Source organism: Ochotona princeps, chromosome 23, assembly GCF_030435755.1.
Source record: "Ochotona princeps isolate mOchPri1 chromosome 23, mOchPri1.hap1, whole genome shotgun sequence".
Taxonomy (NCBI): Eukaryota; Metazoa; Chordata; class Mammalia; order Lagomorpha; family Ochotonidae; genus Ochotona; species Ochotona princeps.
The window spans coordinates 3,323,102-3,340,642 of NC_080854.1; the positions used below are offsets into that span (position 1 = coordinate 3,323,102).

At 45.9% G+C, this 17,541-nt stretch overlaps 1 protein-coding gene across 8 annotated transcripts in view; it reads right to left on the reverse strand.

Annotated features, from left to right (window-relative positions):
- MAST4 (microtubule associated serine/threonine kinase family member 4) overlaps window positions 1-17,541 on the reverse strand; it is a 606,692-nt gene that overhangs the window by 10,941 nt on the left and 578,210 nt on the right. For 5 of the 8 annotated variants that reach the window (XM_058679962.1, XM_058679961.1, XM_058679965.1 and 2 more), the window contains 7 exons: window positions 15,023-15,145; window positions 14,723-14,835; window positions 12,872-12,999; window positions 12,287-12,522; window positions 8,626-8,826; window positions 5,820-6,049; window positions 4,725-4,847 (listed from right to left, as the gene is read on the reverse strand). In XM_058679962.1, coding sequence (XP_058535945.1) covers window positions 4,725-4,847; window positions 5,820-6,049; window positions 8,626-8,826; window positions 12,287-12,522; window positions 12,872-12,999; window positions 14,723-14,835; window positions 15,023-15,145 — 1,154 coding nt within the window. The remainder of the gene's footprint in view (window positions 1-4,724; window positions 4,848-5,819; window positions 6,050-8,625; window positions 8,827-12,286; window positions 12,523-12,871; window positions 13,000-14,722; window positions 14,836-15,022; window positions 15,146-17,541) is intronic. The other 3 variants (XM_058679964.1, XM_058679963.1, XM_058679968.1) reach the window with 1 other exon arrangement.

The window sequence follows — 17,541 nt, forward strand, 5'->3', positions numbered from 1 at the left end:
TCTCATGTAAGCGGAGTTACAGGTGGATCTGTATGGTCGTCCCTGGTAGATGTAGAACGCAAACAAAGTTTGGAGACTGTAAGTTCTTTGTGCAAGACTGATGCTGACTGCAAGTAAACAGGAGGTGGCTAACTCCTTGAGGAACAAAGGGTGTGAATTCAAGTCAAAAAGGTACATTGCGGGCTTGGCACAATAGCCCACGGCTAAAAATCCTTGTCTTGGGACCAGCAGCCGTGGCCTAGCGGCTAAAGTCCTCGCCTTGAACACCCCGGGATCCCATATGGGCGCCGGTTCTAATCCCGGCTCCTCCACTTCCCATCCAGCTCCCTGCTTGTGGCCTGGGAAAGCAGTCGAGGACGGCCCAAAGCCTTGGGACCCTGCACCCGTGTGGGAGACCCGGAAGAGGTTCCTGGTTCCTGGCATCGGATCAGCACAGCACCGGCCATTGCAGCCACTTGGGGAGTGAAACATCGGACAGAAGATCTCTCCTCCCTCCTCTCTGTATATCTGACTTCGTAATAAAATAAATACATCTTAAAAAAAAATCCTTGTCTTGCGTGCAACAAGATCCCATATGGGTGCTGGTTCATGTTCTGTCTGTCCCACTTTCCATTCAGCTCCTTACTTGTGCCTGGGAAAGTAGTTGAGGAAGGCCCAAAGCCTTGGGACCCTGCACCTACACAGGACCCAGCAGAAGCTCCTGGCTTCAGGTTGGTTCCAGCCATTGTGACTACTTGGCAGTGGTTGGAAGATCTTCCTCTATGTCTCTCCTTCTCTCTGTAAATCTGACTTTCCAATAAAAAATAATAAATCTTAAAAAAATAAAAGAGTACACTGCAGAGGATTCACCGAGCTGAACAGGGTCTGAACTAGACCGTGGTGATGTTCCATAGTTCCATGGGTCTAGGACGCTATGGACAGGCTTTTGGATATAGGCTTCCCTGTGCATGAAGTTATTAGTTTCTCCATTGTACATTTACCTTGAAGTTATGAAGGTAAATGAAGCCCAATGTGAAGCTCTGGGCGTAAGGAACAGGCTTTATGCTAATAATCCAGAAGATGACTAGTGCATGTTATTTCAAAACATCCAGCCCTTCTCCACCTGAGGGAGTTGTGACAATCTGGGGAGTGTTTCGCAACTACAAAATAATACGAGGTACACAGCCTCTGTGAATATTAAAGGAATAGCTCTCCAATGTTAAGCAGGGACAGCACACCAGCACCCAACAGTGCGACTTGTCATTTCACACTCTCTGCTCCAGAATCACTGGGTAAATTTGGAAGAAAGCTGCATGATTACACACTTCACTGGGAAGATAATTAAATCCCTTGTATGCTCTTTGTTTTATGGCACTAGTTACTCTTCTGGAGTGCTTCCTTCACCAACTGGATACAGGCTCGGATTTGAGATGGAGCCCACCAGAGTAGCCTAGAAGGCCCGGGGGCTCCCACCTCTATTTTTGCACGAGCCATTTCAGGGCTGCCTTGCAAAGTGGAGGCTAGAGGTTGTGTTATGTGCCCTGGAACCAAACCAGAGCAAATAAATTAGATGATTCAATTCTTCTAAGAGATGCTGCCAGACCTTTAGGGGAAGCCTACATCCAAATTTTATAAAAGCAAAAACATCAGTTAAATTACAATTAACAAATTAAGTAAGTTTACTTTTTAAAAAAAAAAGATGTTCATAGCAAAAGTATAATGAAAACACTACAGTTTCAAAAAAATAGCTTCAAAATGTTTGTGGTGAGAGTATCTTGTAATTTTATTTTTCCACAAATTTTTGAAGCATTCTTGCATTTCAGGTAAACCTCCTATTTATCTCCTTGCATTTCATTTACCGCCTGTCCTGATTTTTCTGAGCTCAGGATATCACAGAGATGCTATTAGACATGTAACAAAGAATGAAGAAGGCAAAATCCCTTCCACCTTTTTTTTTTTTTTTCAGATGAATGAAAACCAAGAGTTCATCCTCAGAACAGACTTAATCCCTAACACGAAGGGTCAAGGTGAACTGGGAACACTCAGAGAGGATTTGAGAAACAGTAAGACCCTCCTTTCTCCCCACCCCTGTGGTCCTGAGCAAGACGAAGCTTCACTGTTGACACAGGAGACAAGGAGAACACACAACTTCCCTGAGTCCCTGATCACCTGCCACGTGGCACCTGCCCACTGGCTCCAATCCAGTGGGAAAAGCACTTGGTCAGACTTGAGTCTTTGCTCTTGTCCTTCACGCCGGCTTTCAGGAGAATAAGATCTCATCACTTTCCCAGTCAAGGGATCTCAAAGTCAACAACTATGTTCTTCCACGCATCGCCTGAACACCAACTCTGAGAGAGGGGTTCATCTCTGTCGGACATGAGAGGAATACTGTGCAAAACTGATGTTCACTGAAGCTAAAATCTCAGGACTTCCCCACACGGGTGCCACACTGAAGGCATTCGTTTCTACTCAGTAACCACTTAGCAAACATGTAAAGCTTACAGTTTTTACTAAACGAGTTGTGTGATATTTGTCCTCTCGTGGCCACTGTGGGACAACAGGCAAATAATGGCTCATCCACAAAGTAAGCCTCTCTTCCCTATGGGACCTGAGCCCAGGACCAAAATCTTAGTACTGATATGAATCAGTCCACATTAGTCACTTTTCTCTCTTTTCATACCATTTCAATACTGTACCCTTGGATAGCCGTCCTATTTAGCAATAGTTCCAGGACCTCTTTGTGTGGGCTGGGAAGATGGCAGAGAAGGGCAGACTCCTTCAACTACTTGCACCCCACTTCTCTAAATGCCTGCCAAGTGTAGTCTGACGTCACGTCCCTGCGGTGCCTCTCCCTACTCACACACATTTCCACGCACAAGTGTAGTGTTTCTCCCCCACTACAACCTCCATCGACTATGTTTCTTTTTCTTAGATACATCCCCTATACTTTTTGAGGACAAAGATCATATCATGCCCCGGTACCCAGAGTCTTCAGTGGACCTAACTTACCTGCTAGTGCTCCAGCTAGCACTCTAGCTAGAGGCTGAATATTAAAATGGCATACGGGGCTGGTGTAACATAGCAGAGGGTTGGTTCTAGTCTGGGTTGCCCTACTTCTGATCCAGCTCCCTGCAAATGTGCCTCAGAACTTGGGGCCTCTGAGACTCATGAAGGAAACCTGGACAGAGAGTCTGACTTTATTCTGAACTAGCCCTGGCCGCTGTGGCCATCTGGGGAGAGAACCAGCGGATGAAAACGATAATATGGATCTGTTATACAGAGGAACTTTGAAACAGAATGAAATTCGGTGCGAAAGAAGTAAAATTCACGCACAGTTTCACAATGCATATTTTCTATGAAATCTTTAAAACCTTTTGTATGTGTGTATGCTAATTAAGTCATTGATTCTAAGGCCCAAATCTCTGGCACCTAGTCCCTTAAACACTCTGGACACAATGTTTAAGAAGAGATTGTCTGGGCCCGGCGGCGTGGCCTAGCACCTAAAAGTCCTCGCCTTGAAAGCCCCGGGATCTCATATGGACGCCGGTTCTAATCCCGGCAGCTCCACTTCCCATCCAGCTCCCTGCTTGTGGCCTGGAAAAGCAGTTGAGGACGGCCCAATGCATTGGGACCCTGCACCCGCGTGGGAGACCCGGAAGAGGTTCCTGGTTCCCGGCTTCGGATCGGCACAGCATGGGCCAGTTGTGGCTCACTTGGGGAGTGAATCATCGGACGGAAGATCTTCCTCTCTGTCTCTCCTCCTCTGTGTGTATCTGGCTGTAATAAAATGAATAAATCTTTAAAAAAAAAAGAAGAGATTGTCCATAAATCTGCTGACTTGAAAAGTAATGCAAGTTGGGAAAGTATTTCTCATCACAAATAAATTCACCTTTTTCTAAACAAAGTTTAAATTCAACTGTATTTTATCCAGATCCACACTGGAAAATGGACTTGTATATGCTAGAATCAGATGGCAAAGCAAACTCAGTGTCAGGGAGGATGGGGTACAACATACTTTCTCCACACAAACCCATGCTTCTGTTGAGTTTATTCCGTGGGATTCACTCACAATCTACTAGTAGGATCTCTAGTTAAATTAATTGTCTTGGGAGTGGGAAGAACTTAATAATTGATAGAACCACCAGTTTCACAGAGGGATATGTATAACTGTATAACTATGTGTGTGTGTATATATATATATATACTTTATATAAAGTATATAAAATTTTTGATAGTTTTGTATTCCAGAGAAATTCCAGCTTGCAGACTAAGCCTTCAGACTGGACCTCAGAGTTTCACAGTATCTTTTCTTTATTACACTAGAATAAAAATTGCCTGATGGTTCCTGCAGAAAATCATTTTTAAGACAGGTAATTTGCAAACAGGCATATAAAGAAAAAGAATTCTTTCTTTTGAAGGGATTTCAGAAAGTTCTTATGAAATGGAATTAAAACAAATACTTTTGGTCCCCCAAGGTTCCTGAGCTCCATGCATATCATTCCATAATATATATTTCCCATTAACTTTTTGAAGACCCCTCATCATTGCAATTTAGAATGAGAAGCAAAATTAGGGAATGAGTGGGTAGATAAAAGGATCTTACTTATGATGGAAAATCAGAGAAATGAGAATATCTTTGTGTCTATATGATATCAGTAATGGGACTGGTTATCTGGGTGTACTATAGAGAATCTCTTGGTTCCAGCTCCTTTGGTTACCTGCCTCCTTGCGACATAAGACAATACCTTGAGTAGAAGCTCTATAACTTCAGTGTGGACAAGTCCATGGACTGGCTCTCCGTTGATGTGTGTGATCAGGTCCCCGGCCTTCAATCCAGCCTGGCAGGCCAGACTTCCTTCTTCCACATTCTAAAGCCCAGAAGGAAAGTATTTATTTGTCAGCAAGTAGATGGCAACTCTTTCCTGCTAAATATTTGAGTTTGATTAACAGATGATCCCAAGTTGCTCACAGGAAATCAAATAGGCATGGCTAATCTTCCTGTTATGGCACTGTCCTAAAAAAGTGTAGGGCCGGTGTTAGGATGCTGAAATCAGTGCTGCAGAGGGAGACTCCAGGCTCCTGGGAGCCAGTGTCTGGTAGCCTGGTGTTCCAGTTGGATCGGTCCCTGTCACTCATTTGAGAGGTTTGGTCTGAATTCCCAGCTGTTCCTGGCATGTGGGGAGTGAACCTAAAGGGACTTCACGGTCTCTTTGAAATCAACTAAAACTGAAGGTGAATTCAAATGGCAAAGGCTGGTAAAAATGGTGAAGTAAAGTAAAGGGAGGATAGAAATGGGACCGTTTTTGTCTACTCCTATATACCAAGCTGGCAGACATAGTCAATCAAATATGAAAACTTAAGGCTGGCACCATGGTATTGTAAGTTAAGCTCCTGCTGAAGGTGCCAGCATCTCATATGGCCACAAGTTCCAGTCCTGGCTGCTCTACTTCTGATGCAGCTCCCTGCTTATGGCCTGGGAAAGCCGTGAATACGGGCCTGAGTCCTCGTACACCCAGCATGGCAGACCTTGAAGAAGTCATTGGCTCTTTGGGACTAGCCCAGCTCCAGCCATTGTGGCCGCTTGGGGAGTAAACCAGCAGAAGGAAGATCTCCCTCCCTCCCTCCCTCCTCTTCCCCTCTTTCTGTAAAGTTGTCTCTCAAAAACAAAGCTAAAAAAAAAATGAAGTCTAGAAAGAACTATAAGAAATTACTAGCTTTTGCTAATTCAACTCCACTACAAAAACATAAAAACCAAGGATGACAGAACAATGACGCAGATCTTGCTGCCATCCTAACAGATCCCTTTGTGATGAACTCTGCCATGGCCCAGCTGAACTTACCCAGATGATGTGGTGCACGGTATAGACGTCACTGTCTCCCACATACACCCGGATGGCACGCATGGTGAAGCCATAGTTCTTCCCCGAGCTGTGGATCACGATGGGCTGATGGGGACTGGCAGAGGCTCCCGAGGAATCCCGGCTAGGAGAAGAATCCCGGGAAGAGGAGGGATCCGAGGACAGGGAATGGGGAGACATGGGACTGCCCAGTGGAGAAACAGCAAACATGTCTGCAACAGAGAAAGCAGCCGTCAGCGCTGAGCCTGTTCCATCCCATGACCATGCAGTGTGCCCTCACCCCACGGGCCTCCCGGGGTCACAAGCTCAGGCCCCAAACAAAGCCGTTCATCCTCAGGACCATGATGCAGCAATCACATACATGTTTATGCAGGTAGCTTGTATGGACTTCAAAACAGAAAAGGAAACTTCCAAAGTGTTTCTATTTTAACTAGCTTGTCAATGGATACTTAGAAGTAACATTTTCTAAGCTCTCTACACCTACTTCCTGGCTATTTTGATTTACTGTATTAGTAAAAGAAAGAAGCCATAGATGCATATGAAAAGATACTTCAAAAAGGTTGTGGAAAATGGAATTAAAAGGTGAGTGTCTTATGGTGCAAAAATTTTTGAAATGGATGCGTATCAGGAGGTCTTCAAAAGGTCGTGAAAATGCATGTCATGATAAAAGTGCAGGGATTTCAAAAAACTTTGCACCAAAATAAACTTTTAATTTCTTTCTCCACGAACTCTTTAAAGGTCTTCACATTTCAAGTATGTCCTTCAGCACAGACCATAATGTACTTTGGTCAAAGATAGTGGGACTGAAAATCTTGCACTAAACAGCTTAAACATGTTTTTGTTTTTTTTTTAAGACACATGCCAGGAAATCAATCTATCAGTTTACCAGCTGCTATCTTATGAAGTTATTAAATTATTACTTCTAAAAAATAATCAGGAAAACACTGAAGTGGCAAATTCTCTATAAAAGACTGACTCCTTACCATAGCTACAATGGCTTCTCTTGATATATTGCTGGAAATTCTAATAATCCTAATAAGGTTTCTGAAGATAATTCAGATGAAGTACAAAAGCTCAAGGGAAGTTCAATTCATGTTCTAAAACATCAATTCTGTCTGTTTTATAAGCAAACAGCTAAGGTCTAGACGTGTGAGTTCCTTTCAAATTCCTATGCTGAACCCCAAGCTGATGCTAACTGTGAAGTGGGCCTTCTGCAGGGTAAAGACGTCAGGGACAAGGGGCCTTTGCATGAGTGGTTCTAGCATCTTCAGAGGGAACAGGCTTGCTTGTCCTTCAATGACAGCACAGAAGTGCTCATCTTAAGGGCTGAGCCCTCATCAGGAGCTGGAGCTACTGGCACTCCACTCCAGGACTTCCTGGGCCCCAGAACAGTGGACAATAAATGGACTAAGACACATACATTTTCAACTCGAGTTGCTATCACTCTTGTATCTATGCTTTAACCGTGGGCTCAGAGTCAGGCTACGATGTGCTTCAGTGCTGTTGAAGTCATCAGGGTGTGGTGACTTCCACTGTGGGCACAGTAAGCTGAAAGGACCCCCACTGCCATTGCTCCAACTCGTTGACTATCTGAACAAGAACGAAGCTAGATGTATCGTTCCTCCTGCTCCTTCTCTGACTTTATGTCGCCTCCTATGGTGACCTTCTGTCTCCACACTGAGAGAGGTGTCCAGGGGAGTAGGAGTCTTCAGGAGAGGTGACAGGATGAGGCGAGAGTGCTGTGCATAGCTCCAACTGACCCAACCCTTCATTTCATATCACTCTCCCTTCTCTCCCCAAACTGGATAATTTCTCATTTCTAAAGGATGAGTCTTCTCTCTCCAGCTTTCCAAAGTGCCCTGAACAATATCAAACCTACCTTTCCCTTCAGTGTGACTGCACTGGGGCAAACCCCCTCAGGTTATGAAGAGCCCATCAGACGATGGCCAGAGGGAGTGGTCTTACAGCACCAAGACAATCTACCGGCATGCATACTGCCCCAAATGAGTGTGTGTTTAGATCTGATTTCCTGTTGCACAAATATGGAATACAAAAATGCAACCCTCTGTCTACATTGTATGTACTCTCCTAAAGAGAAGCCATCTGTGATACGATCCAGTTCCCATTCCCCCACTCTTAGTGTCACTTAAATGATGTCATAAACATCAGTGTGTGTATTTCATCTCTGCCAGTGGAGTTAACTACTGATTAGTGATCAGCAGAGGCAAAAAGCAAGCTGTGGAAAAAAATATTGCAATTCAATAAAAGCATCATTAAGCCCAGTTTTCCAAAACAGGGCAGGAAATGACTTGACTACCAGTAGGAGGAAGCATAGCTCAACCTACAGTGTCAGGAAACCGTCCTCTTCTCAGGACTACCTGTGACCTTGGATCGCTGGAAAGGAAAAGCTCACATCTCTGTGTCTCTAGTCTCATTAGTTAGATGAGCAACACTAAACCCAGCTCTTCACAGGATATAAATGATACGGTGTAGAGAAGAAAAATGATCCAAAGGAAGAAATGTATCATTTAGCTTAGACTTAGGAAAGAAACAACACACACGGGGTAAGCCATCTTGGCAAGGCCACCTTCACCATCTCGATGTGGAGTGGGATGAAAGCAGGCCACACATGCTCTGTGGGAGCCCCCAGGAGCACCTGCAGGGGCTCAGCAGGCACAAGCTCCGTGTCTTGAGAGGGGTTCTGGCACAGCCCCACCAGCATGCCAACTTGGGGCTGGGGAACGCATGCAGAAATGACGCGGTTTCGGGCATGCACACATCTCGCTACCTCCTGGGATCATGAGGGACAGGGCACTGGCAGACAGGGACTTGGTGACTTTGCCCGAGACTTTCTTTTTCTCTGTGTTTTCTAATCGCTGCCGGGCCATGTGGGAGGCGGGCTCACTGCACGGCTTTGAGGAATTATCTGGACTGCCCACACCCTCGCTGCGTCCATTGATCTGATCCAAGTGCTCTGAAAAACTGCCAACTGCACAAAACAGAGAGGATAAGGGCATTCAGGAAAATCCAGGACAGGGAAAGAGAGAGAAGGAAGGAAGGGCACACAGTGTCAGACAACAGCAGGGGAAAAAACCACAGCAGAGGTGTTCAAGTCTCTGGTCTGCTTGTACACGCGCCTGCTCAGTCCTCCACCAATGACTCCATGGGACCAGAGGAACAAACTGCTTCTGTTAAACCCTGCTAGGTCATTCTCTTCCTGCCCTACACCAGACAAGGGCAGGTAATACTCCCACCATTACCTCATATATATCACGACCTATGACCCCTGTGAGACCAATGACCTTCATTATCAATGCTGTTAATGAGAGTTTTGATCCGTGGTCATCATTTATCCATTCTAGTCAAGCTACGTCTGTGCCATCCCCTTCTGTCTTCCTAAGGCACACACTGCACTAGGCTCAGGTATGTAATTTCAGGAAAATGTCAAGTGGCACCTCTGACTTCTGCTGTGTGTGTTATGCCAAGCTGCTTCCTCATTGCAAAAGACAAGCCAGAGCAGAGCACCAGCACACTGCCATCTTCCAGACAATGTGGCATATTGCTTCCGGAAGTTAATCTTCGTCCCTTCTTAGCCATGCTTTCATTATTTTTGGTTTCATTCATGCGCTAAAAGGGGGGGGGGCTTTCCACAGCAATGGACTGTGAGTATAAACAGGATGGAGGGGATAGAGATGGGAGTTACCGACGTCAGCTGAGTGATAGCAGAGGGACAGAGGGCAAAAGGTCTTAGGAGTCACACATAGGTTGCCAAGAGAGACACTGAGCAACTGTCTCTTGATTCCTCCTACACGTTCTTCCCCAGGTTATCACTTGCCTGTTTTCACTGACAATATTTTAGTCCATCCAGAAGAGGCAATGCTTATTTTTACTTGTAAATGTTATCTTTTCACACTCCTGTGCTGAAGAGTGAAGTCTCTCATAGAAGATATGCAATGCATGAAGAGGATTTAATATCATTATGAATGGTCTTTTCAAACAACAGCCAGCGCATGATGAATTGCTGAGCAGGTGAAATCCTCTGCCCAGGACCGAGGCTGCATTTAGCATGCTCAAGTCTCCGTTACACTCCTGTGTATACGCAAGGGTACTAGTGACCCTGGCTCCAGTTCACGGAGGACGCACTGACTGCCTGTGTGTGGTCTAAGCTGAAGGAAGCCAGAGGCTTGGGAGAGCCGTTGTGGGCCCAGCATGCTCCCTGGCCATCCAGGGAGGAAAACAAACAAAACATGAGCTTTCATGTATCTTCCATCTGCCCAATGATGGAAGATGATCTTAAGGCAAATATCAGCATTCTTCCCCCACAGGCTAACCTCCTTCTCCCTTAACAGTGGCTCCGTTCCATTCCCTTGGAGGAAACAAATGCTGATGGACTTGATGGAATCTGCCTCACTGTTCAGAATCTCATCTCACAAAAGCGGGGCTTCCTTTTGGGTAAGGTACACACTTCTCACTTCTAATTTGGTTTTGGTGCGGCCACTAAGAAGTACAAAATCAAAGTCCGAATGTATTCACAGTCACCATTGGAGGCATCCAAGCATTTACCGGTCATAGAGTCACAAACAATGCTGCTGTGAAAAAGCTGTACTTCCCTGAATGGCACGGTGTGGACGGACACCTTCTGCTTCTAGCACCATTTCTCATTGCTCCTGCCATCTCAACTCACAGCACCACGTCTAAGCGTGTGCTGCTTTTCTGTCAGTGGTGGATAATGTCACCTTAATGTTCTGTAAATGTCAAGAGTTCTTTCTTTTTGATGGCAGAGCAATATAAAAATCAACAAATTTAATTTTACTACAGTCACGGTTTTCAGATTCCCTAATTACTGTTGGCTCTAGGCAGATCAGCTCATCTCTCTCTTCTGCAGAGCCTTTAAGGCCTTTGATTATTTTTAGTATGTTTATTAGGGAGACAGAGAGAGAGAGAAAGGTGGTTTGAATCTATTAATCAAAATGCATGGCAGGACCTAACCAGAGTTTTTTTTTAATTATGAAAATAATCAATCAAATGCTCAGACACCCTGCTCCTCCTCTCCCCTCCTACCTTTCTGATAGTGAGCAGGCTGAGGAGATGAGACCGAGTAAACAATTTTGCATTGGAAGAGCACATTTTAAATGGAGGTGCTTAGATTGTATTTAGAGTAAGCTAACTCAGACCCAGATAGAAGTTAAAACCTAGCATGTAAAACACAGAGCTAGCCAGCCTTGGCTTAACTACAGGATGAGCTAAGAATGAGGGGAAATCTTAGACTAAGAGATTGGTGGTTGCTACACTATTTCTGCATGGGTGTTCTCTTGACCACATTGTTGGGACGCATGGAACAGCAAGGAAACAGAACTGGGGTGCAGAGGGGGATAGCAGGGATAGTATTATTTCTTCCTAAAATATAATCACCAAGCATGTGTGTAGCACGACAGATCCACTTTAGTGAGGCTGATGTATACCAGGTCCACAAAATTTGGCTTAACATCTTTTTTTAAAAAAAACAAATACTACGAAGATTCAGTTTAAACTATTGATGAAAAATCTTGGAATGGTCATGGTTCTAACGGAAACACAGCGACTCTTCCACATACCGTGTTGAATTTTTTTTTTAGGGATAAATGTACATGCCTCTGTAAAAGGATATTGTGGGCATCAAGATTTTTATATAAACAATACTTTAAATGCACGTAGGAAATCTTGTTGTGAGAGAACAAGATTGCACGTTTGACTCTCTAATGAAGACTCCGTGAGTATGGGTCTATAAACTGGATAGGCCCCGCACTTGAAATGTCTTGCCATGTTCATGCTGCTGCTACAAGGAAGGTTACTGCACACACAGGTGCATTCGGAGCGAAGATCCCCAGCCCTGAGACTTCCTCCCAAGCAGGCAAAGTTACCACAGAAGCTTCTGACCCCAGGTACCGTCTAACAGGGAAGGTGAATTGTCTTGTACACAGTTATTCCACATGCACTTAAAATACAAATTCCGATTATGTTGGTATTCTGGAGTCCCTTTCCCACCCAGGGCTAGATGTACCCAAAGGCATCTCTGACTCTCATAGCATGAGCATCTTGTATTCAGTGGGACTGATGGCAACACCACCATTACTACGAGCCCCCTCCTTTGAGGAAGCGTAAAGCATCCCTAGAGGCAAAACTGGCTTTCCATTGCACCTTCTGGGTGATTCACGTCACTTGTTAGGATGCAATCTTGTCTCTTACTCAGAACTACATCTTTGTACCAACAACTGACAGTGCGCTCCCTTGGCAGGCTCCACTGCCAAGGGGTCTGAGACATGACATTGTCCACAAGCCTCAAGGAGTGAGACCAGCAACACAACATACCCCAGCTTACAGTCTGGCGAGGCCAGCCCTGGACCAGCAGCGTAGGGATCACTTGAGGGTGGGCTGAAGAGTGGATGCCAGGCACCCTGTGCCAGGCTTACCTGACAGTGTGGAGCTGCTGATGGTGCTGGCTGGGGTGGTAACCTCAGGTTCCTCCTGGGCACACTCCTCAGGTGGAAGGGCTGGCTTCTCTGGCTCTGCGTGGGCATCACTAGGGCAGGGGGCAGCTGTGTCTTGTTCCCCCTCTGTTGAAATAGCCAATTTGGGAAGTAGGCCAGAACTAAGTTTCCTCTTGTTGCTTTCAGTATCCGAAGAGTTAGAGGTGGATAACTGTTGCCTTCACGAAAACCAAAAACAAAGTCATAAGGTTGCACGCGGGCAGACTGTGTTCAAGGGCAACTGTGGAACCAACTGGGTAACACTGGCTCTTGGACATACCTCACCAAGACATGGCTGGTGTAGGGGTTCCTATTGTGTAGGACCCAGGCCAGCAGCTGGGAATGCTCATTAGTGCACATTCTGCAGGCCACGCCCCGTGTCTACTGGGTCAGAAATCCTGGGGCTGGGCTTAGCTATCCGCAGCTTTTACAAAACCCTCAAGGTCGTTCTGAAGCCCCCTACAGAACCACTGTTATGCTAGTTAGCGGTTTAGTAACTGCTCTAGGACCACAAGGCATTTCACATACATCTCAGAATATTCCGAACTCCAGCTTAACGTTTCTGTGGACGGCAGAGTTATGCTTTTGGCTTTGTCCCCAGGGTCTTCCTTCTCTTCTCCTGGGTTCTGAGTCGTGCGATCTATACTGCTGAACACCTGGAAGGCAAATAATCAGTGATCATTGAAATTTTCTAGGAAGAGCTTGTCAGAACCAACCCTCCCCCTTCACGTCTTTGCAACACAAATCTGAGTATGACTCAAGCTTGAACTGGGATCACATACCCAGAAAGTACTCTCTTGGGCTGTCTACTCGAATCTTAAGAGGCATGAGTGAGGGGCCATGAATTCACTCCCACCCTCGACCCCCACCACATCTCATTAGAGACGCTGTACCTGCAAATAAAATCCATAGATGCATTAGGTTCTCCAGGCACATCTTAGATTACTCCTTAGCCGTGAAGTCAATCAGAAAACAAAATAACAGAGAAAAAGCCTTAATTGGCCACCAGTCACAGGGAGGAAGAAGGAAAAATGAATTGGAATTGGTAGCCAAGAGAATAAATGATCTGATCTTAGACTTGAGCAGGGTGAGGGGTGGGCAGAGAGCAGGCAGGGAGGCAGGATACGTTTGGTCGCGAGGGACAGCAGCATTTGCTTGGTTTACAAATCACATTCACAGTCCGCCTCCTATGTGAAGGGGGTTAGAGTTAAGGCAAACCCAGGGGCTCGGCTCACTTCAGAATCTCTATTGTTGCCCAGGAGACATGGTAAGTAATTCATGAGTGAAATGTCCAGTTCGGGAAGCACACCCCAATACTGCCTTACTCAGCCGCTTAGGAATGGGATTAGGAGGCAGGCGGGTAAGAACAAGGGAGAAAGAAAAATAAAATACTGGCAAAGGATGCGCTCGCCTCGCCAGCACGTATACAAGTGAAGGACAGGGTAATGTTTAGCGGGTGACTTCGACGGGCTGGAGAGCAGGCCCTGGTCTAAGGCTGCATTAGAATCAGCAGAGCTTCGGCTGCCACCTTCTCCAGTGAAATCTCTACAGACACAGGGAAGGCGGTGCTGGGCGATCCGCACATACATGCCAGGTCATCACTTAGGCAAAGTGACAGAGAACTTCAAAATCTATGATGTGCTTAGAAAAGCTAAACAATACTCACCCAACATGCCATGGCAACAGAAAATATGTAGTTCACACACACACACACACAAAAAAAAGGGAACCAGAATTCCCTCAGAGTTTAATTCTACTTTTCCCAGGGTCCCTCAAACTATCAGTTTTCTTCCTTTTTATTATTACTATTACTGCTGCCAAAAAGAAAGCAAATTCACCAAGCATTCATCTTGTTATCTTCTACCACATCCAGAAGTCTAGCATGGCTTCCTTCTGCTTGGCGTGTGTAGCTTCTGGTTTCCCTCACTGATTCCAAGCCCTTCCCATCCCTCAGTCAGCTGTCCCCAAGCATCCTGGCTCATGTCGAGCACTGCCCTTGCTCCGTGTATCCGCAGGAGTTGCTCAGCGCACAACAAAGAGCACATTTCCAAAAGGAGAAATGGGCGAGGCCTCCACAGGCCGGTTCTGAGCTAGGCCGAGGGTGTGTGTGCACAAGGCCAAGCCATATCCTAGCAATGGCTCTACCCTAGACTCCAGGGAGCTGACTCCTGCACATCGTGCCTCTGAGAGCATTAACTGTGCCCACAGCCTGGAAGGGACCCTGCATCACAAGGGAAAGGGGTCCCTCTTCCTAGACAAAAAGGACTTGTAAGCACACAGACTGCCCAAAGCACACGAGGTTTACAATCCTGCCCTGATGTTTCATGGGGGCCGGCTGGCCTGCCAGAGGCAGCTCCTCCCAGACCACATTTCACTTACTTTGGAAAACCTATGTGAACACGAGGAGAACTGCCTTATCTCCACGGTGAAGTCTTCATCGTTGGTGTCATCTTCTTCCTCGGTTTCCATATGATGATACTTTTCTGACCGAGCTGCAGAGAAATGTTTGGGAACAGTTCCAGTCACTCCAAATTTCAGCTTTTGATTTAGACATGTTAATTAGGCATTTTTGGGTCACGTCAACATTAGGGTTATGGACTGGAAGGTTCAAAGTCAAGAGAATGTTTTTTTTGCAAACCAAAGGTCAACTAGCTATTCTATGTTGGATAATGCACGTACTATCGAAATAGCTGGTGTCGTCCTCGGATTCCAGTTGGGGAATAAATTCTGCCTTCTGTCTCAGCAGACTGTTCCAGTCCAAAAAACGGAAGAATTGATGCTGCTTGACCTCATACGCGCCACCTGCAAGGGGGAGTGGGCAGACATTGAGCATGTGAAGCTATCCTTTGAGGGAAAGTCGACAGCAGTCTTTAAGAAGGGTTGAAAAAAAATACATCAGCACAGAAATGAAGAAGTCATAGATATCACCCTTTTCCATCCCGCAACCAAAACTCAAACAAAATTTCCCATAATTGATTGGCAAGAGACTTGATTTCACTAACAGCAGGTGCTATGGCACAGTTTTTTTTCCCTCTGTTAATTTCTCCATGACTTCCTCCATTTCTCAAAGGTTAATGATGCGACCACTTAAAATCACATTATGCTGGACCCATGGATGTGGACGCATGTTGGCCCAAAGCAGCCTCCCTCATTACAACGCAAAGAAATTCTAACAAGGTGCAAAATGCATTCCTAGCGATAGTTCCTTGGGAGCAAAGGCTAATAATGATTAATTTTTGCTAAATGCTATATAATGGTTACCATTCAATTTGATCGGATTTCCCATTAACATAGGTAAGGTATTAGATTCCATGGATTACAGATTCTTAAGTAAGAAACATAAAACCTGTTCGACACATTTATAATGCATCCAGTAAAAAATCAATCACAATGTCCAAATTTTATTATTGGCTTTATTTTTTTTTTGGCCAAGTCAGCAGGATAGCACAATTAAGTAAAATGTTCTTTAGTTCAGTTCACTCTTTTGAAGAATGATTTTGAAGGGCAGGCCTCATCATAAAGATGAACTGTGCACCCCAGGAAAAGGGAAGGAGATAACGCATTATAAAACCCAGCAGAACCAGGCCCTGCCCGAGCACCAGCTCACATGCTGTTGATGGGGGAACAACAAAGAATCAATCCTGGGAACATGCCAGGAAGAGAGATTTCTCTGAAGACCACGCTGCTGTCTAATCGGCCGTCCTGCCGAGAGAGCTCCACTAGGTGTAGCATAAATGCCTGTTTCTGCCAGTTGTCACCCAGGCTCTCATCCTATGCTCTGTGGGGCACAAAAGGAGTCGAATCAGCAATGCTAGCAGAATGGGAAATGGGCTGTGGACGTTGACTTTCGGAGGCTGGTGCTCCCTGGGTACTGCAAAGATGGGGCTCTGTCCCCGCAGAGTCCCTGTAATGCAAGGTATGGAGGTCCACTTGAGCTCCAAACTCACCAGGGGACACAGGTGTTCTAACATAATGGATGGAGAAACGAGAGCAGACGGAGAAAATCACCCTCACCTTGAAAAGTCTGCTGTGTGCATGCTGGGGGCGGGGGGGTGAGGGGAGACAAGGGACTGGATGTATCTTTACAAGGCATGTAATGAAAATGTTCAGTGAAGATTCTATCCACAACACTGCGGTGTGATGTTGATCAGCAGCGGCCGTTGCTACCAAGGTCAAGTAGGTGATACAGATCTCTTGTTTTCCTCAGTTAAATCTTTGACAGTAACTCCATGAAGCAGGCACTATCACCCACTTTGGGCTGGGATAAACAAGACTAAGCAGGAAACCACAGTGGACCAAGAGCCCCTAGAGGGGGAGGATCATGAAGAGCCAAAACGTTAAGTCTAGAGACCCAAGGTCAAGCTCATTGCAGGGCACACATCCTGCGGAAGCAGAAGGCATGTGGCACTCACTCCCACTCTGCCCGCCCTCTTGCAGTAGTTCACACACAAACCCATTAGTGAGCCTAAAAGCCACGCTCATGGTCATTCTGCAGTCCTGAGTCCTCCATGCACCCCAGCTCCACTACCTGTCCCTGCTGTCCCCAGAGCAGCACAATATGGATATTTACAGGGCTTAGATCGCATAGCCACTTGCTCAGCATGCTGATGACAATGAGGCCCACAGAGGCAAGTCTTGCTACCGGCCACAGGTTGCATCTCTGGACATCCGGTCCAGCCACCAGTTCACAGTGACTCACTGCTGTGCACTGGGCCATCACATGATAACAGCTCAGGCACTTGGGTTATGTGGAAGAGCAGTTACTCTAACGCTTCAACAGCACTGCTAAGGGTGTGCATTTTCACAGCTTAAGATCCTGGTTGGGACACCGATATCCAGTAGCATGTATCTGTACTGAAGTCCTGGCTCCACTTCTGATACCAGCTTCCTGCTAGTGCAGCCCTTGGAATGTTGCCAGAGATGACTCAAGTAGCTGTGTTCTTGATACCCCCATGCAAGACCTGGATTAAGTTCCCAGCTTCAGCTTAGCCCAATTCTGCTGCTGTGTGCATTTAATAAACACATAATGACACACAATGGTACTTCCAGAGTGTTGAATGTTCATACTTTTAATTTGAAAGGTAGACAAAAAGAGAGCTTCCATTTGCTGTTTACTCCCCAAATGGGCCAGGGAAAAGCCTGGAGTTAGGAACCCCAGCCAGGTCTCCCACCTGGGTGGCAAGGGTCCAAGTACTTGG